At 42.0% G+C, this 24,027-nt stretch overlaps 1 protein-coding gene across 3 annotated transcripts in view; it reads left to right on the top strand.

The window, feature by feature from the left end:
• The window catches only part of tle2a (TLE family member 2, transcriptional corepressor a), a 100,156-nt gene extending 77,323 nt beyond the window's left edge, over positions 1–22,833 (top strand). The window contains exons 5-20 of one of the 3 annotated variants that reach the window (XM_060941490.1): positions 4,285–4,347; positions 6,944–6,985; positions 12,912–13,128; positions 13,282–13,298; positions 14,040–14,132; positions 14,302–14,346; positions 14,429–14,590; positions 14,671–14,797; positions 15,260–15,459; positions 16,403–16,482; positions 16,584–16,833; positions 17,307–17,554; positions 17,668–17,815; positions 17,939–18,089; positions 18,182–18,258; positions 21,928–22,833. In XM_060941490.1, the coding sequence (XP_060797473.1) occupies positions 4,285–4,347; positions 6,944–6,985; positions 12,912–13,128; positions 13,282–13,298; positions 14,040–14,132; positions 14,302–14,346; positions 14,429–14,590; positions 14,671–14,797; positions 15,260–15,459; positions 16,403–16,482; positions 16,584–16,833; positions 17,307–17,554; positions 17,668–17,815; positions 17,939–18,089; positions 18,182–18,258; positions 21,928–22,035 (2,028 nt within the window). In that variant the 3' untranslated portion in view covers positions 22,036–22,833. Of the gene's footprint in view, positions 1–4,284; positions 4,348–6,943; positions 7,049–12,911; positions 13,129–13,281; positions 13,299–14,039; positions 14,133–14,301; positions 14,347–14,428; positions 14,591–14,670; positions 14,798–15,259; positions 15,460–16,402; positions 16,483–16,583; positions 16,834–17,306; positions 17,555–17,667; positions 17,816–17,938; positions 18,090–18,181; positions 18,259–21,927 lie in introns of all 3 variants that reach the window. The other 2 variants (XM_060941489.1, XM_060941488.1) reach the window with 2 other exon arrangements.
• The last annotated feature ends 1,194 nt before the right edge of the window (positions 22,834–24,027 follow it).

Genomic DNA, 24,027 nt, shown 5'->3' with positions numbered 1-24,027 from the left:
CCACATGAGGCCCATGGTAAAACCACACTTCCAGGAGGGGCTGCCGTCTGCCTCCCAAGCCGGCCGAGAGCGCTCCTCGTCGGGCACGGCCAGGCGGGCGAATGCCCTGGTCCGTCCGCCCTGTCTAAAAAATAATGGTACAACTCCGAGTGAAGGTATCAATGCGCTGCCGAAGCGCGCAGAAGGTGTTAGTACGCCTGTCATTATAGTGCGGACTTTCCATAGCATAGAAAATCGCCACGTTTCAATTTGTGTAACTGAACTTTGTTTCATATCACTGGTCATATAAACCTATGTAAACAGGAAAAACGCGGAAGAGTTTGGTCGCATCTAACTACAGCCCCAAAAAATACCATTGGCCATACTGAGCCTAGCTACATTGCTAACAGGAGTGACAGCGCGTCTGACTGACTGGGAGGTCGCAATACACCATGATGTTCAATGTACGTTAAACACTCTAAAAACGAAAAAAATTTTCTTGTCATCCAAGACACAAAAACTATTTTGTCGCATTTGTCATCATCACGATTCACACTTCTCCATTTTCATCTACCCGCTTGTGCTGTACCCGAAAGTTTTTGTGACGTATGATCACGTGACAGCGGCTCTTCCGGTTGTAAAATATGCATATCGGAGCTCGAGCAGAAATGCCATATAATCATCACGAATATAACGATTTTGCTGAATTTAATAGATAATTTTGTATTTGTTGATGCAATTATTTCATATTTTTAATGGAAAGAAACTGATATAGCGTGCATTTATGTTTCATGTCCCATGTCCTTTAAGAACCTTTGCAAGGGATTGAGAAGCATTAATGTGATTCATAATACATTTGTATTGTTTAAAAGTAGTTGAACAATGATTCAATGAACAGCTAAAACTCAAGCTGTGCTTGATAATATATTTAGAATATGTACTGAAAATGTGTATCTGAGATATTTGGTATACTCTATAAGGTGCCATAATGTTTCATGAAAAGTGATCGAAATTGTCATAAAAGTCATAAAATAGCAGCTTTTTCCATAACTTTGAGCTCCTGGTGCCACCATTAAAGTTTTGGATTTTGTCAAAATATTTCACCCAGTGTGTTTTCTTACCAAAAGGAACATAAAAACAAAAATGCATCATGATTAGAGTAACTTTTCATTTTTAGGGGGCAGCTGATGCACCTTAACACACATCCTGGATGATCGACTACGTTTGGAAAAGGAAAATGGTATTATTTTGGGCAAATTATGACTTTAGCTTGTTTGTGCAGTGGTTCTTTTAAGTTTTGTACATTTTGTATAACAGTTCTTACCTTCTGAACAGGAATGGCTGATATTGTGATCTCACAAAACATGTTTCTGTGCTCTTGTGGCTTTTTATCGGCAGTTTGGTGACCTGCCAGTTGCCCTCACCACCCAGCTCTCTTCTGTCGTACGACAGCAACTGACCAATACGTTTTTCCTCTGAGACTTGTGAAGCTAGCCAGTTGCATCTTTACAAACTGCTGTTCACGCAGCATCACAGGGTAGCATAACCCACTCGGAGGAAGGAGCTGTCTGCCCTCTTCTACATACATGAGCTCACAAACGCCCATGATTGGTGTCACTGTGATTGACAGGGGAGAGTGTGTGTATGCCATTCCTCCCACCCAGAGAGCACGGCCAGTTTTTTGATCCCTTGACTCCCGGCCACGGATGGCTCTGTGGCAGTCAAACTTTTGATATCCTGGGCCATAGGTTGAATAGTTTTCTCTTGTGCTAGTTGTGGGTATCTTTAGTGTTTCTAAAACACTCACGATCATTTTATACTGAATGCTTTATTTTGCTTCTTTTTCCTTGCGTTTTTTTTTTTACACAGATAGTGGTACACTTTGAAAGAAAAAGCTGGATTGTGTGCACCTTGTTAGTGATATCTATGGTATTTGATGAAAATGCCATGTGATCCCCCCCCCAGAAAAAAAAAACAACAACTCTTTTTGCATTTGGTTAAAATCTGGTTATATCCGTTTGACATACTATGTTCCGAGTTTCTGCAGGACATGCGGATGCATAGCAAGAGCATCTTGCATCTTACACACACACAGTGTCTCTCTGTGTCTGTGTGTGAGGTCTTGCTGTGCATCTGCATTTTCTGACCTTGCTAGACTTTTTTTTGTTGCCCCCTGCCGATTTTCACTTTAAATCAGGTCACTGCTCTCCCAGTGTCTTCCCCCACCCCTCTCTCTCACACACTCGCATATTCTCATCCTCTCTTCACTGACCTGCTCATTCGCTCTGCTCGCCCAAGTGCATCACCCAAATCCCTCTGCTAATAAAACCATCAAAACCTTCCACTCTTCCTCTAGCATGTACGCTCATTCTCTCTCTCTCTCTCTCTCTCTCTCTCTCTCTCTCTCTCCTCCTCCTCCTCTCCTCTGGCATTCAGCCCCTCCTGCTTTCTTCCCCCCCGTCATCTGCTTTTGGTAGTTGCCATTTTCTAACAAGCAGTGATTATGTCCTTTGGGAAATGGGAAGCAGGGTGATGAAGGATGGATGGATAGAGGGACAGAAATGAACAAGTGGAGCACTTGTTTAGTCTGTTGATAAACAACAAAGCCTGTGCGCACACAGGTCTCCAGCACGTCTGCTCTCGCTGTGGTAAAGTGCCGCTGATGTGCTGTTTTCTCCACGAAGCTGGTGCTGCACTGGAGACCCAAACTATTTGATGATCAGATGTAGACATTTCTCAACACACAACCGACCTGGAGTGTTTTACCTCTGGCTTTTAAAGCCTATTTTACCCTCCAACGTCAAATCCTTTAGTGTCTCCACACCGCACGAAGGTGGATGGATGGATCAAAATTGGGGTGTGGACTGAGAGAAGATATTTGTCAGTTGGCGAAACAGAAAATTCTGCTCTCACACTTGGGTACAATTAAATCTTTTAGGAATCAAAACCTGACCCTAAAGCTTTGGAGTTGATTCAGTAGTGCTTGGAATCTGAGAATCCATCATTTTATGATTGACTCTTTGTTCTAACAGACATTTTAATGGCTTGAAGCACCTTATTCTCTGACTAGGATGCTTTTTTCTGGTATTGGAATTAGTAATGTAACTCCAAGTTCAGCGTAATCAGTGGTAAAACTTTTGTGTGGGGTTTTTAAAATACAATTTGCTCTCAATTTTGGTCATTTGCCAATTCTCACCCACGAGCTCACCACTATCACATGACCAGCGGTGCTTCTTCTGGGAAATGTGAAGCCATGGCATCCTTTCAAACTGCTGCTCATGCTGTATCGGGGCACCATTACACACTCTGAGGAAAGTGCTGTCTACCATCTTCCACATACATGACCTCACACATGCCCACAGTTCACTAGTGTAATAGTGATTGACGGGCGAGAGGGAGTATCTCATCCCTCCCACGCACAGAGCACAGGCAATTTTGCTGTCTGGACTCCAGCCATGGAATAGCTGTTGTATTGTTGGGATTTGAATGTCCTGCTGTAGGGCGAACTTTTTTTTTTTCTTTTCTTTTTTTCTGTTTCACCACATGGGAGCCTGTAGCATGTTATTTTCAACAATAATCTTCAAATCCCATGCATGGTCTTATTTTAATGTAATTAGCATAACCATCTTTGATCTTGTTGTCATGGCAACAAGCCACTGGTTCTTGCTTCCAGACAAGCAGCGTTTTTTTTTTTTTGTTTTAAAGCCGAGCTTATTTTGGCCGCTGGAAAACCAAATTTTTTTGCAGTGTACAAAACCAATTTTTTTTGCAGTTGAACTGCGGTAAGTCACTACATAAGCGGCAAGTCAGTGTAAGAAGGGGCTTTGAGGTGGCCAGCTTTGATAGTGTCTTCTCCATGGACGCTAGCCACACTGAGCTGGAGCACAGCAAGGCTCTCGGGGAGGAGGTTGGCTCTCTGTGCTGGAAGAGGGACAGCAGATGCTGGGCATGAATATTTTACACACCTCCCCTGCTCACTGTGCAGCAATTAGCCTTAACCAGATGTGCAGAGCTGAAATATTTACTAGGTGTGTGTGTACACAGAGGAAGTGGGACACTATCTGTCCTTCTTGCGTATTAACACCTAACACCATCTCTTACACTTGTTTCTTCACTCGTTCTTCTTCACACAATCACATTCATTTGGTTTCTCTTTGTCTCCCTCTCATTATCTTTCTCTGGCTGTCTCACTCCCTCACCCTCATGCCTTCTTGCCCTTTTTCTCTCGCATACAATTGCTCATTCTTTCTCTCTCTCTCCCCCCCTCCCCTCCCCTCCCCTCCCCTCCCCTCCCCTCACCCCCAGACGGAGATTGCTAAGCGATTGAATGTGATCTGTGCGCAGCTCATCCCATTTCTCTCACAGGAGGTAAGACACACACCACCACCACCACCACCACCACCACTGAGTCATACTCCTCCTTTTTGAAACACACTCATTTCCTGACATCTTTTCTTCTGTCTCTTTCACATATTCTTTTTCTCTCTCGTATTTTTATAGTCTTTTTGCTATATTATTGTTCCTAATGATGCACGTCTCTTCTCTGATTGGCTGATTATATTAGGGCATCTTGCTATCTATCAAACGCACATTTTGCCATTGATTACAGTGAGGAAAATGTACTGATGGGTAGCATGCACCAATACGTGACAATATATAAAAATAACACTGATATTTGTTCAAAAAGTTCATCTTAGTTGAATTTTTTTTGATGCAACAAACGCGAACGTGCCCATTCACCAGCTGATAGGACAGGGGTACTCAAACTGTTTGCCGACAGAGAGCTCTGTAACATAAATTTCACAGACCCCCTCAGTACATATTTATTTTCTGAACATAATCAGTTTCAAATATTAACCTCAATATGAACAGTATTCTACCTGTTTATTACAACCCTGATTCCAAAAAAGTTGGGACAAAGTACAAATTGTAAATAAAACCGGAATGCAATGATGTGGAAGTTTCAAAATTCCATATTTTATTCAGAATAGAAGATAGATGACATATCAAATGTTTAAACTGAGAAAATGTATCATTTAAAGAGAAAAATTAGGTGATTTTAAATTTAATGACAACAACACATCTCAAAAAAGTTGGGACAAGGCCATGTTTCCCACTGTGAGACATCCCCTTTTCTCTTTACAACAGTCTGTAAACGTCTGGGGACTGAGGAGACAAGTTGCTCAAGTTTAGGGATAGGAATGTTCACCCATTCTTGTCTAATGTAGGATTCTAGTTGCTCAACTGTCTTAGGGCTTTTTTGTCATATCTTCCGTTTTATGATGCGCCAAATGTTTTCTATGGGTGAAAGATCTGGACTGCAGGCTGGCCAGTTCAGTACCCGGACCCTTCTTCTACACAGCCATGATGCCGTAATTGATGCACTATGTGGTTTGGCATTGTCATGTTGGAAAATGCAAGGTCTTCCCTGAAAGAGACGTCGTCTGGTTGGGAGCATATGTTGCTCTAGAACCTGGATATACCTTTCAGCATTGATGGTGTCTTTCCAGATGTGTAAGCTGCCCATGCCACACGCACTAATGCAACCCCATACCATCAGAGATGCAGGCTTCTGAACTGAGCGCTGATAACAACTTGGGTCGTCCTTCTCCTCTTTAGTCCGAAGGACACGGCGTCCCTGATTTCCATAAAGGAGTTCAAATTTTGATTCGTCTGACCACAGAACAGTTTTCCACTTTGCCACAGTCCATTTTAAATGAGCCTTGGCCCAGAGAAGACGTCTGCGCTTCTGGATCATGTTTAGATATGGCTTCTTCTTTGAACTAGAGTTTTAGCTGGCAACAGCGGATGGCACGGTGAATTGTGTTCACAGATAATGTTCTCTGGAAATATTCCTGAGCCCATTTTGTGATTTCCAATACAGAAGCATGCCTGTATGTGATGCAGTGCCGTCTAAGGGCCCGAAGATCACGGGCACCCAGTATGGTTTTCCGGCCTTGACCCTTACGCACAGATATTCTTCCAGATTCTCTGAATCTTTTGATGATGATATGCACTGTAGATGATATGTTCAAACTCTTTGCAATTTTACACTGTTGAACTCCTTTCTGATATTGCTCCACTATTTATCGGCGCAGAATTAGGGGGATTGGTGATCCTCTTCCCATCTTTACTTCTGAGAGCCGCTGCCACTCCAAGATGCTCTTTTTATACCCAGTCATGTTAATGACCTATTGCCAATTGACCTAATGAGTTGCAGTTTGGTCCTCCAGCTGTTCCTTTTTTGTACCTTTAACTTTTCCAGCCTCTTATTGTCCCTGTCCCAACTTTGAGATGTGCTGCTGTCATGAAATTTCAAATGAGCCAATATTTGGCATGAGATTTCAAAATGTCTCACTTTCGACATTTGATATGTTGTCTATGTTCTATTGTGAATACAATATCAGTTTTTGAGATTTGTAAATTATTGCATTCCGTTTTTATTTACAATTTGTACTTTGTCCCAACTTTTTTGGAATCGGGGTTGTAGAGTTATAGAGCTTTATTCCTGTTCCTTCTACTAAATGAACACATTAGGTCTGAGTTATTTAAGTCAGGGCTCACTTCTCTGAGCTACTGAGGTTTAGATTACAGCCTTAAAATTCAAGGTCAAACAGACCAAGTGTAAAAACTGTAAGATAATGGTGGTTTGTGATTTCTGTTTCTGTGGACTCCCTGGTTATGCGTCATAGACCCATGTGTCAATGATTTGTGTTTACATTCAAGGGTAAAAAACCAAAAACGTGAACCTCTATCCAAACACACCCCAATGATGACAGCACATTTGCAGTGCATTTTCTGAGGATGCCAGAATGTCTGAACTCAGCCCCTTCCCTTTTCACATATTTTCCACACAGGCACTTACAGTTGACTCTTCTAATGAGGTTCATTAATGCACAGGGTTTTTTGGTATATACTGAAGTTTTATTTGATTGCGGTCTTGTTTCCTGTGTTGTGTCCCCAGCACCAGCAGCAGGTGGTCCAGGCCATGGAACGCGCCAAACAGGTGACTATGGGGGAGTTGAATGCGTCGATAGGGGTACGTGGACTCCCCCCTCTGCCTCACACAGTGTGTACTTCCATCTTCTCATCCACTTTTTTTTTTTTTTGCATTATTTTTGCTTGTTTTTGTTATGTTGCTTGATTAAGTATCAGACATGGATTGTGGTGCAAGAGCAGCAGGATTCCAGTGGGTTGGGGTTTTGCTGTGCTGTCATTTAGTCTGTTTCCTGCACGTGAAGTCATAAATGCAAAATCTGTGTTCAGGTGCACCACTAACACTGTATCATTAGCAAACCTGCTCGATAATTACGATCGCACATGAATGCAGCACCTTGTTTTTCAGCTTAGTCTTATGTGAGTGAATGCTATGTTTTCTGGACTACAAGTTGCATTCAAGTATAAAATACACCGGAAGAAATTATTAGCGCCATATTTTCCAGATTTAGCCATTGCTAAATATAGGTCACACAAGATATCAGTCCGAGAGACACAAAAAGCCGCTATAGAGTTTTGAGCTGACTCAACCTCATAGTGTAGTTCAGCACGCTTGTGGGAGAGCAGTAACTTCCATTTTCTGTATGTGTTGGCTAACAGTCATTCATGATTGGCTGGAGATACTGAGCTCTGCACAGGAGTGTAGAAGGGTCATCCTTCCCATCCCATTCCTAGCTGGGTTTACACCAGGGGCAGATGCACTCTTTTATGAATCAGTTTATGGTCTAATTGTTGACTACCAAAAGCAAGTAATATTTAGTGGATTAAATTAACGCCTACCATCGGTCACTGAAACTGTTCCACCATTTTGAAATACAGTCCCCTCTGAAAGTATTGGAATGGCAAGGCCAATCCTATTGTTTTTGCTCTTCACTGAAGCCATTTGGGTTTGAGATCAAAAGATGAATAGATGATGGATCAGAAGGTCAGCTTTCATTTCCTGATGTTTACATCGAAATTGTAACACAACTTTTTGTTTTTTGGCACCTTTTGCAACCATTTTGCTTTTTATTTGGTACCTTTTTGTTTGAAGACAGTATTTGTTAAAAAGGATAAACCAACACAAAGACCGGGGAGCTGTCTGTAGGAGAAAAGCGAGCCATTTTGAAGCTGAAAAAAAAGAGAGAAAATCAGTCAGGGCCGTTGTAGAAGCATTAGTACAACAATGGCCTAAAAAACCATTTGTGTACAAATAACCAGACATTAAACAAGGAAAATAACAGCAGTTGATGAGTTTTACAATACAAGCCTGGTAAAGTATCATAAGGGAAGAATGCAACAGTCTGGTGATGTCAGCAGGTTGCTGGCTTAATGCGGTTTTTGCAAGCAAGGGATGTGCAATCAAATATCTCAAATGATTTCAAACCCTTCAGTGTCTCCGGTGTGTCGCAAAAACAAGGCCTTGCTGTTCCAATAATTTTGGAGGGAAATATGTAATAAGTTGAAAACATTGAGTATAACTGATAGCACATGAAGTCAAGTTTATTTGTATAGCAGCAGTACATTACGGTGCTTAGTCTTATGCAAATGAATGTCATATTTTTCTGGGCTACAAGCAGAGGTGGACAGTAACAAAGTACATTTACTTGAGTACTGTACTTAAGTACACTTTTTGAGTATCTGTACTTTACTTGAGTATAATTTTTTTTTTAACTTATGACTTTAACTTCACTACATTTGAAAGGCTTACATCTTACTTTTTACTCCACTACATTTCTATCAAGGTCCTAGTTACTATGAAGCAGCTTTGAAAGTTGATTTTTTTTTTTTCTAAAAGGTGATCGGTTTATTCGCAGGTGACACTGAGACAGCCTATCAGTATCACTAGGGTCACGTCACATCCATAGACTGTATAAAATCAAGTTTAATGATTTCTCCGCAGCATTATTTGAACACGATCAGTTGATGGCAGAATGGAAGGAGGCGGTTCTTCTGGAGAATGCACGCACCCATGGCCCATGAACCCATGTTTCAATTTTCTGAAAGGATTAAAGATTCGTTTCGTTTTAAATGTTTGCTTTGTTTGCCAAAAACGAACCACATCACGGCCTATAAAAACTCGCCGTCTGACCTGCGGAAGAATATTGAGGTATATAAATGTTTTATTCCAAGAGAAAGCTTGCAACGAAGTTGTCTGTGCTTTTAGAGCTAGCGATAACATTGCAATAGCTATGCAGTCTGGTTAGTCAAATGACTTTCTATGGATTTTCCTGCCAAGTTGCCGTAGCCTTGTCCACGGCTAACGTTAACACATAGCTAGTTAACTTGGACACTGTTAGTTAGCATGTAAAAACGGAGTTACGCTAACATGAATAACGTTAACTTATCTGAAGTCCTTTCAGAAATATGTTTTAGCATAATCTTGCCAAATAGACAGAATGTAGAAATCTTTCTTTTCTAGTAGCGTTAGGCCAAACCAATTCGATTAGTTGGTTCTCGGAATCGCCGCTTGAAGAAAATGCAAAATGAAAAAAAAAAATCGAAATCAAACTCCCACCAACAGAAAAACATCGTGGCTGATGGTTCAAAATACTGAAGACTGCAGGTTGAGGTCACGTGACATCGAAAACCAATCAAATCGCCCCTTTCACTTTTGATAAAGACTTGTGGAAGAAACATGCCTGTGGAGGGGAATCCTGCAAAGCCTGTGTTTGTGATTGTTAGGATATTCAGCGAACAGAAGCGTAAAATCTTTGACAGGTGTGTCGAAATTCAAGAGGGGGTAAACTTTGCACAGTTGTACTCAAGATGCCGTGAGCTTGTTACCCTGCGATGTGCCAACTTGGACAACAACTCTGTGGAGGTGGGTTTGATTTATATATTTCATTGATTGATGTGAGGGGCAAACAAAAAATCATTCGAAGTATTTAGCCATCAGAAGTAGCCTACTCCTGGTCAAATCTTTTTTTCTGTGCATTGTAGATGTTCAATTGACTGTAATTCAGTCGTTTATTTAGCCTATCTGTTTACTGGTTTGACTGTATTGTTTGGTCTATTTCCACCGCTAATTTTACCATCAGAGCATTTTTTAAATTTTATTTTTATTTCGCTCGCTTCATATTTTTCCTGAAAAAATCCGAGAAACAACTAATTAAATTGGTGTGGCCTTAGCTACCCAATATGATTTTGAGTTTGAAAAGAGTTTGCTAGCATGTCAGGTGGAGTTTCACTGACTAGCTAGCTTAACATTAAACCACCATGATGGCACAGCATGCGTTCATTTTGTGAATTCACATTTCTGTCTTTGGTAACAGCGTTGTGGCAATAATACAACAATGCGTTGACAGAAAATTTACTTTTAATACTAATGTATTTTTAAAAGCAAGTACTTAAGTAAAAATTTGACTGGACAACTTTCACTTGTATCGGAGTAACATTTGACCAGTGGGATCTGTACTTTCACTTAAGTAATGAAATTGCTACAAGTCACATTCCAGTATAAAACGGCCACTTTTTTGGAAACCCATTTTTGCAAATTTAGTTGTTGCCAGATCATATGCTGTCTCGGTCTCCATGGAGAAAGACATGTATGCTACTATATGATATAATACTCAACATTATTGTGCAGTTCAGCATGTTTATAGGAGTGCACTAAATGTCATATTCTGTATATGTGATCCAACGGTCACTCCTGATTGGCAAGAGACGCTGTGATCCCACCCAGCGTGCAGGGACAATTATATTCTCTCACACTCCCAGTTACTGTTATAATCCTTGTAATACAACCCCGATTCCAAAAAAGTTGGGACAAAGTACAAATTGTAAATAAAAACGGAATGCAATAATTTACAAATCTCAAAAACTGATATTGTATTCACAATAGAACATAGACAACATATGTCGAAAGTGAGACATTTTGAAATTTCATGCCAAATATTGGCTCATTTGAAATTTCATGACAGCAGCACATCTCAAAGTTGGGACAGGGGCAATAAGAGGCTGGAAAAGTTAAAGGTACAAAAAAGGAACAGCTGGAGGACCAAACTGCAACTCATTAGGTCAATTGGCAATAGGTCATTAACATGACTGGGTATAAAAAGAGCATCTTGGAGTGGAAATAAAAAGGTTAGAAATCACAAAATGGGCTCAGGAATATTTCCAGAGAACATTATCTGTGAACACAATTCACCGTGCCATCCGCCGTTGCCAGCTAAAACTCTATAGTTCAAAGAAGAAGCCGTATCTAAACATGATCCAGAAGCGCAGACGTCTTCTCTGGGCCAAGGCTCATTTAAAATGGACTGTGGCAAAGTGGAAAACTGTTCTGTGGTCAGACGAATCAAAATTTGAAGTTCTTTATGGAAATCAGGGACGCCGTGTCCTTCGGACTAAAGAGGAGAAGGACGACACAAGTTGTTATCAGCGCTCAGTTCAGAAGCCTGCATCTCTGATGGTATGGGGTTGCATTAGTGCGTGTGGCATGGGCAGCTTACACATCTGGAAAGACACCATCAATGCTGAAAGGTATATCCAGGTTCTAGAGCAACATATGCTCCCATCCAGACGACGTCTCTTTCAGGGAAGACCTTGCATTTTCCAACATGACAATGCCAAACCACATACCGCATCAATTACAGCATCATGGCTGCGTAGAAGAAGGGTCCGGGTACTGAACTGGCCAGCCTGCAGTCCAGATCTTTCACCCATAGAAAACATTTGGCGCATCATAAAACGGAAGATACGACAAAAAAGACCTAAGACAGTTGAGCAACTAGAATCCTACATTAGACAAGAATGGGTTAACATTCCTATCCCTAAACTTGAGCAACTTGTCTCCTCAGTCCCCAGACGTTTACAGACTGTTGTAAAGAGAAAAGGGGATGTCTCACAGTGGTAAACATGGCCTTGTCCCAACTTTTTTGAGATGTGTTGTTGTCATGAAATTTAAAATCACCTAATTTTTCTCTTTAAATGATACATTTTCTCAGTTTAAACATTTGATATGTCATCTATGTTCTATTCTGAATAAAATATGGAATTTTGAAACTTCCACATCATTGTGTTTCATTTTAATTTACAATTTGTACTTTGTTCCAACTTTTTTGGAATCGGGGTTGTAAAACTTAAGATTATTTTACTTAAGGCTCTGTTTGCTGTGTGCTTGTTTGTAAATCATCTCTTGTATTGGAGATGCTTACCATATGCTACACACCAAGTGAGGTAGAAACGGTACAAAATACAATCTTCATGCTGTATTGTTCAGTCTAAACCCATAATCAAAATAACCCATGCGCTTGATTTACTAGAGCAGCAGTAACCATAATCAGGAGTGAAAATCTCACCGGGCTGATGATCAACTTTATTTGGTCATACAGAGGGAATGCAGATTTCTAATAATCTGACTGTCAGGACAGACATTTGCTTGGCGAGCGCTTGTGAAGAAGCACAAGAATAAAGCTCCATGCTGCTCTGCGTGATGCCTGAGTCATACCTAATGTGAATTACAAGCAGCAGCATCGAGCATTTCCGGCTCATGGTAAGATGAGCTTGGTACAGCAGCACTCCTAAAGAACCATGCATGCACTTTTTATTTATTTATTTAATCCTGAAGATAGCCATTTTATGCAGTTATAATACAAATGCCACTTGTAGTCCAGAACACGCGTCAAACCAGAATCATGTTTGGATCTAAAGGATTTGAAGCACACAATCCATAATGAGGTGAGAAGAAATTGTCTCAGACATTTTTGCCAGCTTTTCTTTTCTTTTGACATTTTAATTTCTCAGCCTGTCATTCAGTTATGCTAAGATTCTGCTTCTTGTTCACCCATGCGTCCGTGTTTGGTCTGTAGCGCTATACCAGTTGTGAGGCTACCCTTGCTGTCCTGGCCTCAGCGTCTTCTCTCCATGGGCATACTCCCTCTGCTGCACCACCTCTCAACTCAGTTTGATCCTTCAATCTCTTGGCTTGTTTTTCTGTCTGTCTGTATCTCCAGCAACAGCTGCAGGCTCAGCACCTTTCCCAGCATGCTGCTCAGGCTCTGCCCATGGCTCCTCACCCATCAGGGCTGCCCCACCCGGGATTGGCTCTGGGGGGCAGCTCGGGCTTGCTGGCTCTGTCGGGGGCACTTGGGGCACAGCTGGCTGCCAAGGATGAAAGAGCACATCTGGAGGCTGTAGCAGCGGCGGCGGCTGCTGCCGAGCACCACCGAGGTAAGAGCCATAACCCGAGCTACAGTATCTCCTTCGCATTCTGTTTAATCCTAACCTGATTGATGCGCTTTGTTATACATTATTGGGTCGATAAGTAACTATGTGTCTGTTTCGATTGGCTGCGGGGACATGCGTCTACCGTGACTCATCCAGACCGTGAGGCGGGACCAGTGAGTATTACTTCACCCCTTCTTCCTCTATTTTACACTTGTTCGTTTTCTCTTCCTGCTGTCTTTGTGCTCCTACTTGCCATCACCGCTCCTCTTCTTCTTTCATGTTTCTTTTACTTGCATCACATCCTCCTTCCACTCATCCTAGTGCTCTCTTGTTGCTTTGGTGCTGGAAAATGCAATACAGCTTGAATCCCAGTCAAGTTTCTGTATTTGTGAAAGTAGGTTTTGGGCTAGTGATATAATTTCCCACACACCTCTAGCAACAGCTGAAGAGCTCGAAGGTATGATTTACTCTTTACTCTGCTTTAGGTTTTATGGAGACACTTAATCCACCCACCAAACAGAAATTTTAGGTTTTCTATTGTACTTGATATCAGACATACTTACTGAAGAGTGCTGTACTGTACAAACAGCGATTCTGGCGCTCTGGTGTATTTTTCACAGTTCCGTGATTATTGCATGTGCACTATTGGTACTCTGGCCAACTAAATTCAATGCTGGTACCTAGTTATGATACCAGTAACTTGGCCAATGGAAACAAAACGTGGTTCACGGATTTGCGGTCTTGCTGCAGTGTCCAGTGGAGGGAGGGCTTTGTTTGGTGCCTCCACCTTCTTTGCTGTCTCACACTGGAGCCCATACAGCAGGCAGGCATGCATTAACCTGCTTTATTGCCCTTGGGTCCAGAACTTATGGAGCTGATTTGATTTTTGCCTCATCTGCCTTTCTGTCTTTCAGAGCTCCTTATCAAATGGAGACAAAGGCCGGCCATCAGACTACCTCAGTAATGGAAAGAAAAGGAAATCAGATGAGAAGGAATTCACAGACTATGTGAGAGAGCGTTTCTCCACATGAATTTTTATATTGTTGAATGTGTTGCACATCAAGCATTGCTTTTTTTTTTTTTAAAGGACCTTTGTGATAAGTAATGAACTGTTCAAGTTTTTGAAACGTGAATTAAAATGTAAATCCAGCTCTAAGGCTTTGGCCCGTCCCACAGGGTAGTGACGCTGACAAGAGTGATGACAACTTGGTAGTGGATGAGGTGAGATCATCTGTTTGTTTTCACTGCATTTGTGTGGAACAGGAATTGAGAGGCTGAAGTAAAGGTGTGTGTGTGTGCGTAGGACCCTTCGTCTCCACGCAGCGTGCACTCGTACTCCTCCAGAGAGAATGGTCTGGACAAGCTACCCCCCTCCAGGAAGGAGCCTCTGCCTCAGGCCAGCCCCACCTCCCTGACATCCTCCTCCAGCAGCGCCTCACCCTCTCGCAACAAAGAGCCTCCCCCAGTAAGCACACGTGCTCTATTAGCATTTACACACACTTCCAGTACACACACCTCCATATCATTTTCTGTCAATCTTCTTAGAGGGAAAAGTCTAGTACCCCAGGGCTGAAACCAGGCACGCCCATGTCTCAAGATTCCTCCACCCCCGGCCCCAGTGGCCCACCACAATTCCGCTCTGTCCCGGGTAAAGCAGTTGTGGACCCTCTGGGTAAGTCCCAAATCGCTGTAGTGTAGTGGTGTAGGGAGTGAAATACATGTGTCAGAGATGTCTTCATTAGTGGAGCAGTGGACCAGCAGAGGGCAGTAGTGATCTTCATTGTTGTTGCTATTCTTTGTAGTGATGATTGTTTGTGGGTTGCAGTCTGATGGCTAGTTCAGCTGCATCACTACAGTTTGGCTGTTTTCTGTAGTCATGTGTAACATGTTTTTGTGCTAAAGAGTTTCTCATTTCAGTTTTTATTTTGTCATTTTAAAGCATGTTCTAGAACTGAAATGTTAAGTATCATTGCTTGTTTGAAGCATTTAGACCTACTCTGAATGTCTGTAGTGCCTAATCATCCTTTATCCTAAAACAGCACAAGATCCTGCCACTTAAAAGCATCCTCACTATATATAAAAAGATAAATGGTTCTCAACGGAAGCCCGTACTGCTCTGTCTCCTGTTCCACAGCTCTGGGTGTGAGGAACCCATTGGCGGTGCAGGGTGTGTATCCTCCTGGTGCTTTCGGTCTGCCTCCTCCAGGGGTGAACGGCGAGCTTGCTGGAGCAGCCGCAGCAGCATACGGCGCTGGACTCCACCTCGTCTCACCACAGATGAATGGCTCCGCCGCTGTAGCCGCTGCCGCTGCTGGATACGGACGCTCCTCTGTGGTGAGACAGCATTTTAACACGATTTGAAAAATAATACTGGATCTGTTTTCAAATGACTTTTACTATTTTAGTGCATTTATAGAGAGCATTACATGCCTAGTTATGAAATTAAGCGTAGGAGACAGGGGGACAATCCAGTGTGCAATTACAAGTTTTCGAGCACCCTATATTTTAACATTATTGGTTAATTTATTTGAAATGTTCTAAAATCAGGCGGCACGGTGGTGTAGTGGTTAGCGCTGTCGCCTCACAGCAAGAAGGTCCTGGGTTCGAGCCCCGTGGCCGGCGAGGGCCTTTCTGTGTGGAGTTTGCATGTTCTCCCCGTGTCCGCGTGGGTTTCCTCCGGGTGCTCCGGTTTCCCCCAAAGACATGCAGGTTAGGTTAACTGGTGACTCTAAATTGAGCGTAGGTGTGAATGTGAGTGTGAATGGTTGTCTGTGTCTATGTGTCAGCCCTGTGATGACCTGGCGACTTGTCCAGGGTGTACCCCGCCTTTCGCCCGTAGTCAGCTGGGATAGGCTCCAGCTTGCCTGCGACCCTGTAGAAGGATAAAGCGGCTAGAGATAATGAGATGAGATGAGATGTTCTAAAATCAGACAGCAGTAAGTTTTAGTTTCAGCTCACTTTATTAGACAGCATGGACATAATTGAAACAAGTTGCCCACTTTAACTGGGTTCTTCTAGCTCACAGTATATATTTTACAATTGATTAGGATTGGCTGAGGTTTTTTTTTTTAAAGAAAAAGTTCATTTTAAGTTATGTCTATAAACACGTATATTTCAAGAGACACCATTAAACACATTCATTTGCAGACAATTAACAGATTTTTTTTTTTCTCAGGAAAGTGTCGGTTTTTTTTTTAAAGGAGTACAGTACATCACAAATCTAGTGACATAGCACTTTTTTTTTTTTTTAACCAGACTATGCTTTTGTATCCTTTAGGTGGGCTATGAGTCTCCTCACCCACACATGAGGGTCCCTGGCCTTCCTGCTAGCCTCCAGCCTGCAGCCTCAGGAAAGCCGTGAGTCTTCCATCTCTTGTATTAGATCTCAAATGATTCCCTCTTTAATGATCCTAAATGGTTGATCCTGAATGGATTTATTGGTTTTGTCCCCTCCCCAGTGCGTACTCGTTCCACGTGAGTGCAGATGGACAGATGCAGCCTGTGCCCTTCCCACCTGATGCTCTCCTGGGCCCAGGCATCCCGCGCCACGCCCGCCAGATCCACACACTCAGCCACGGAGAGGTGGTGTGTGCCGTCACCATCAGCACCTCCACTCGCCACGTCTACACTGGCGGCAAAGGCTGCGTCAAAGTGTGGGACATCAGCCAGCCGGGCAGCAAGAGCCCCATGGCCCAACTCGACTGTCTGGTCAGTTTCAAAATGTTTGTGTTTACCGTCTTTACAAAAACACTTTGTGTATCTGATTCTTCTGGTATTTACGACTTCAGAAGTTGAAATTTCCGTGTAGCTACACTAGTTAACGTGACATTGACTCTTCTCAGTATGGTGGGACCCATCGTAGATCGGGTTTGTGGTCAAAGCTAAGTGAAATTGCAGTCTAATATTAATCAAGTCTTAGTCATTTCCTAAGAAATCTGAGGGAAATGCCGAAATTCTTGATGAGTTTTTGTTTTGCCGTCACTGTATTTTTAGAGTTTGAAAATCTACACCTGAGCTAGCTAACATGTCAGCCGATTCACTAGCTAACTTATTTTACAGTTGTGTATCTGCTTTCCCATGTTGTAACACAAGTTCACAATCAATGCAAACGCACTCGAGTTGTTTAACGAGAGGAATCAATGGAATAATGATTAAATTCTCCCCTCGTTTCATCCAATCAGAACAGGGACAACTATATCCGCTCGTGCAAGCTCCTCCCAGACGGGAGAACTTTGATAGTTGGAGGTGAAGCCAGCACTCTGTCCATTTGGGACTTGGCCACGCCCACTCCACGCATCAAGGCGGAGTTGACGTCCTCAGCTCCAGCGTGTTACGCGCTGGCCATCAGTCCCGACAACAAGGTCTGTTTCTCCTGCTGCAGCGACGGCAACATCGTCGTGTGGGACCTTCACAACCAGACGCTCGTCAGGTACGGAGTTGTGATTATCAGAGAGTGATTAAACGCACTGATGTGGCGTCTGATGATTTATGGGTGTGATGGTTTGATGGTGGGTGTGGTTTTTGGCGTGTGTTACTCCACAGGCAGTTCCAGGGCCACACTGATGGAGCCAGCTGCATCGACATCTCCAACGACGGGACCAAACTGTGGACTGGGGGACTTGACAACACGGTGCGCTGCTGGGACCTGAGAGAGGGTCGACAGCTTCAGCAGCACGACTTCACCTCCCAGGTACTGCAGCACCAGGGAATCATGGGAAATGAAGTTTCACTTAGAACAGTGAAGATATGTCAGTTGCAGGTTTTGGGGTTTTTTGGTCATTCAGTTGTTTCCCATTTGTGTGTGTGTGTGTAGATCTTCTCCCTGGGCTACTGTCCTACAGGAGAGTGGCTGGCAGTGGGCATGGAGAGCAGTAATGTGGAAGTACTGCATGTCTCCAAACCAGACAAGTACCAGCTGCACCTTCACGAGAGCTGTGTGCTGTCACTCAAGTTCGCCTACTGTGGTACGAGTACTTTTGATTTTTCATAATACATCATTTCCAATGGGGTTCTTCGAATGTGCTGTACGTCTCTTATGAGTGTATTTTATCTGCAGGTAAATGGTTTGTAAGCACAGGTAAAGATAACCTCCTGAACGCCTGGCGAACTCCGTATGGCTCCAGCATATTCCAGGTACTGCCATGTTTCAGTTTTATTCTGACCAGTTACTTTCAAGGACTTGATCCAAACAAGCCACACAGAATTGTAATACTCTTGCAGCACTGATCTGTATTAAGCGTCACTAATTAAATAAGGTTAAGGTTCAATTTAATTTGTATGAGAGGTACATTTTCCCCTGCATTAGTTGTAATTTAAAAAAAAAAAAAAGCAAGTGAATAATGTACTGTTCTGTTGGTGTGAAGGTGCTGATGGTGGGTCACTGAGCATTAGACTGCTCACTCTTTTGCAGCCCCCCTTTAAAACCTTAACTAGAGCTGTGTGATTGTTTGTTTCCATGAGAATCTGGTTCCTCTTAAGTTTTTGTGTCATCTCAGATTTTCTTGGCAATATCGCCTTGTTTGCTCATTAGGGATTAAAATCTACACTTACAACAACTTTGAGATGTCTGCTGTTGAAAGCAGTAGACAAATAAAAATTGAAGTGATTTTTTTTTTTTAACATCTGTGTGTGATTTTAGTGAACTATATTGCTTGTTTCTAAAACCTGAGGTATTAAAGAATGTTCTAGGCATAAACAAATATTTTCCTTTTGTGTGTGGTGAGGGTTTTTTTTGGTCCTGATTTCAGCCACAACTATATCCAGTGGGTTTTGTCAGACCACTACACATCATGCACTTGAATCGTTTTAATTCAGCAGACAGGATTTTTTTTTTTTGCACATTTTATTCTTTTGTCCCTTCATCTCACTTATTTAAGAAAAAAAAATTAAAAGCTAAATTCATCTTTATTGTCATTAATTTTAACAATGCTAAATATTAATAATAATAATAATAATAATGTTAAATTTACATAGCGCCTTTCAAAAAACCCAAGGACGCTTTACAATTATAGACAAGGAAAGAAAATAAATAAATAAATAAATAAAAATATAATAAAAAGTAAAAAGTCCACCGAGTAGGGGTCAGGATGTAATTCCCGTGGTGTAGCAGCCACAGTCCCACCAAAAGGCGCACAAAAACAAGTCCCACATCTCCAGCACCGCCGCCGTGACGCCGTCAGCAACGTCGCTCGAACACCACGCCGTGGATCCACACAGCGAGCAGAGAAGCTCCGCCACGCAGAACGCTGGTGTGTCCCAAACCGCCTGCACAGCTGCCGCGACGCCACCGAGCAACATCGCTCGGAACATCACGCCAAGCATTAAAGCACAGAGCGCTGGACAACCACGATGTAAATTGAGCAACAGGCTCACTGCAGTCCATAGCTGGGAGCACAGGCATCACCCACGGTGAACCAAGGCCTGGAGGGAACCGACGCCCCAAACTGGGTCCGGAGCTACACCACAACCGGCGGACAAAACACTCAAACAAACACCAAACTACACAAACACACAGGAAAGAAAAAAAAATAGAAAAAGAAATAAAATAAAGAGCTCCGGTGAGAAGCGGCAGCCAGAACGCGCACGACGTACTCTCAACCGGAAACGGAAATGAAAAAATTCAATTATTAGCAAAATTGGATTGAATGAATGAATGAATAGATAAATAAATGTGCTGCAAGAGTGCAACCAAGAATGAGCCTTTCCTTATTAAATGTACTTGTTGTTGTATGTAATTTTCACTACAATGACAGTTGATTAAACGAGGAAGCCAAAAATCACAAATGTGATAAAATAGGATTAGCCTTCAAGGGGAACTGAAGGTAATTTTTTTAAAAAAATCAAAATTCTGTTTATCTCATTTTATAAAATGTAGGAATGCATTTCTGACAGCTATTTTGTCGTTGCTGTAGCAAGTTATGAGTGTTTGGAATATGCTCTGTAATATATCAGTCCATATGTCAAAGCAATGGCTGTAAACAAGATTCGCTGAGACCTGTGCAAGACGTCATAGGACGGAAGTAAAACGTACAGCACAAATCAAAGTGACCAACATCTGCCAATGTCGTCAAAAGACGCACGCACCCTCTTTCGAATGCTGACGTAATCAAGCCGGAAGTTTTCCCTGTGTCCAAAATCGCCCCCTACTCACTATATAGGGCACTATATAGCGTGGACGCCATTTTGTAGTGCTGTCCGAAACCTTAGTGAGGATTATGTGGGAAATGCGCTCAGTATAATACGGATTTATCACAAAAATACATGCACGTGTTTATTATTTTGAAAACCCACCAGCCGCCTGATCTGACACGTTTTAATTGTGCGACAGTAACAACATAAATACCAGCGCGACGGACTCGTCCTTATCCTGTCGTCTTTCCAACTCTTCTCTACTCCACGTTGGTTTGAGGTCGTATGGAATAATCTCCATCACTGATGAAGCTGGCAGATCTCCAAATGAATCTAAATTAGAATGATATGGCGATCTGGCTGCTGTGTAAACAGTTTTCAAATTGGCGGTGCTGACACTTCATGTTTGAAGTCTCGCACAAGTCTCGTGAAGATCACGCGGATAAGCAACGCCTGCCGTGGACCAAACGAACTACAGTCAACATGGCTAAAAAACGAAAAGGCCGATAAGCGTAATATAATACGCCAATACGAGTCACGATATAAGGTTAATAAGATTAGATTAGATTAGACTAGATAGAACTTTATTGATCGCTTTGGGCGGGTTCCCTCAGGGGAATTAAAATTCCAGCAGCATCATTACAGGATAAACAGAAAATAGAAAATGGAGAAAACTTCTAGATAAATTAAATGAAGTATTTATATATATATATATATATATATATATATATATATATATATATGTGTATATATATGTGTGTGTATGTGTGTGTGTGTGTGTATGTATATATGTATTGCTTATTGTTAGACTAGGCTACTGCTCCTTCCCGTCCTCCTGTTACCCCTCCTCCCCCCCAGAGAGGAGTTGTACAGTCTGATGGCGTGAGGGACAAAGGGGTTTTTGAGTCTGTTAGTCCTGCACTTGGGAAGGAGCATTCCATCACTGAACAGGCTCCTCTGGTTGCTGATGACGGTGTGCAGAGGGTGACTGGCATCGTCCATGATGTTCAGTAGTTTGTCCATAGTCCTCTTCTCTGCCACCGCCACCAGAGAGTCCAGCTTCATGCCGACCACAGAGCCGGCCCGCCTGATCAGTTTGTCCAGCCTGGATGTGTCCTTCTTGGATGTCCTGCCCCCCCCCAGCACACCACGGTGTAAAACAGGGCACTGGCGACCACGGACTGATAGAACATCCACAGGAGTTTCCTGCAGATGTTGAAGGACCGCAGCCTCCTCAGGAAGTACAGCCTGCTCTGTCCCTTCCTGTACAATTGGTTGGTATTGCAAGTCCAGTCCAGCTTGCTGTCCAGCCACAGCCCGAGATACTTGTAGGAATCCACAGCCTCCACCTCGACTCCCTCGATCAGAACTGGTCGTGACCTCAGTCACAATAAAACCAAAAATGTAACTGAAGAACACGTTAATTAAGAAATAAGGCAAGTTTAAAAATGACTTCAGTTTCCCTTAAATTCAGCATTCTGAAATATTTTAGGTGTTTTGAATCGGGTGATGAGGGTTCCGAGTGATTGTTTCTTTTGTATATTGATATCACAAAAATGTCCTCGGTGTCCTCGTTATGATCACTTTGACCAGCTTTCGCTGTTTTAACCGTGTTTAATGAATTTTGCTCCCTGGTTGTGTGCTAACTCTCCAAATCCCATTTTCTGTCTTCAGTCAAAGGAGTCCTCATCAGTCCTCAGCTGTGACATCTCGCCTGATGACCAGTTCATCGTGACCGGCTCAGGAGACAAGAAGGCCACTGTGTATGAAGTCATTTACTAAACCAGCTGCAGACTGGATCCCGGAAGAGCAGAAGTGCCATGCAGCTGGAAGAGCGGAAAGCGAGATCTGACTTTGACTTTGGAGCAGAGTGGTGGACACGGAGCTGGAGAAAAGCACCTACGCCTTTTCGTTTGATGTCCGTTAGGGACAGGCAATGAGGCAGGACTGTGGAGCTCCAGAAGAGGACTGACCTTGTTCTTTTTTTAATGCTGTGAGAAAGCTAGCTTCAGAGATGCAGGATTCCTCCAAAGACTTCTTTTGCTTTATTGTTTTTCCTTTTGTTCTTTTTGAACAAGATGAATTCTCTGTAGTGAATGAAATAGCAAAGAGAATATTTTTTTTAGCCTCTGGAAAAAATAATTCCATGTGGAAACGGACAGTCAAGGAGCAGCAGTGCACTGAGCAGGTACAGGGGGTTTTGAGAGGAGAGAATATGACAGAATATCTGCCATTTCTTTTCATCCAGTCTGTACTGGCAGCCCTGAGCGTGTAAAAATGATCTCTGAGTAAGCAGCAGTACAACTGTATAATGAAATGTCAGGTTCGGGCTAACAAAGGGTCATGGGGTTTTTTGGGTTTTTTTTTTTTTTTTTGGTTTTTATTTTAACCGTCTTCAGGGACATGGTCCACATTTAGCACGTTTCTTGTGTATGCTGTATGTCTGCTCACAATGACTGGTATTTTGGCTTTTGTTGGATACTTGGTGTGTATGAACTGTAAATAAAGCTCCTTAAAAGCAAAACTCTCTAAAAATTGTAGTTTCTCCTCTAAAATCCTTTTAAATAAGACCTGGGAATGTTTGGTACATAAATTTGTATTTGTATGCTCAGTTAAAAAAAAAAAAGTGCATCCAAATAAACGTCTGTTCTCCAAATGGGTTTTCTCAGCGACTTGTAGACTTTTGCAAACGTCATGGCTTAATCTGTTATTTATCATGTTCTATGCATCTTTCAGATTATTTTATTATTTGTACATTTAAGACTATTTTTAAAACTGGCCTACTTTATCATTTGGCAATATGATCGATATAACTGATTTTACAACTGTTTAGATGAAATAAGGGATTCATTGGTAATGTTTTAACATTAAATTAATATTTTTACAGTATTTTATTGTTATTTTACATGTTAAACCTTTTTATCAAGGAATGAGTTGAAGATAATAACTGTGTAATCACATTCGTTATCAGCATCATCCACCTCAGTGTCTCATCTCTTCACCCGAGGTAAGTCAGTCATGATGATTAAACCGTTCACTGTTCACTTTTGCGTTGTTCTTGAAAATTTCAAAAGTTTGTTCCATATGTGTGTAAGCACTTTTCTCTGCTTTGATGATGATTGTGCAGGAGCATTGCAGACATTGACAGCTGGTATCTGATTACAAACTGAATTGATTACACTTATGTCGGTTTCGCTATAGCATGTAATTATCCAACAAAGCATGACATTCACGGTGTGATTAAATCAGACTTGGCCAGTGAGGGTTTAGATATTTTTAGTCAGACTGACGGTGGTAAAAACAGAGTTTAAGTTTACTCCTTACCCGACATGATCTTTACAAGAAGCCAAGGCTGGATTAGAAAGAAAGAAACATTTCCAGATTTGGGTGGAACATACAAGTTCATCTCAATTAGATTATTGTGAACAAGTTCATTTTGTTTTCATAATTTAATTAAAAAATGTAAACTTTCATATATTCTATATTCATTACATGTAAAGTGAAATATTTCAAGTCTTTTTTTTTTGTTTCAATTTTGATGATTATGGTTTATAGCTTATGAAAATCAGAAATCCAGTATCTCAAATTATTAGAATATTTCCTAAGATCAATCAAAAAAGGATTTACAATACAGAAATGTTCAACTTCTGAAAAGTATGTTCATTTATACACTCAGTACTTGGTTGGGGCTCCTTTACCACGAATTACTGTATCAATGCGGTGTGGCATGGAAGCAATCAGCCTGTGGCACTGCTAAGGTGTTATTGAAGCCCG

This window comes from Neoarius graeffei, chromosome 15, assembly GCF_027579695.1.
Source record: "Neoarius graeffei isolate fNeoGra1 chromosome 15, fNeoGra1.pri, whole genome shotgun sequence".
NCBI classification, from domain to species: Eukaryota; Metazoa; Chordata; class Actinopteri; order Siluriformes; family Ariidae; genus Neoarius; species Neoarius graeffei.
Note: the sequence above shows the minus strand (reverse complement) of the source record. Positions and strands in the feature narration are given on the sequence as shown.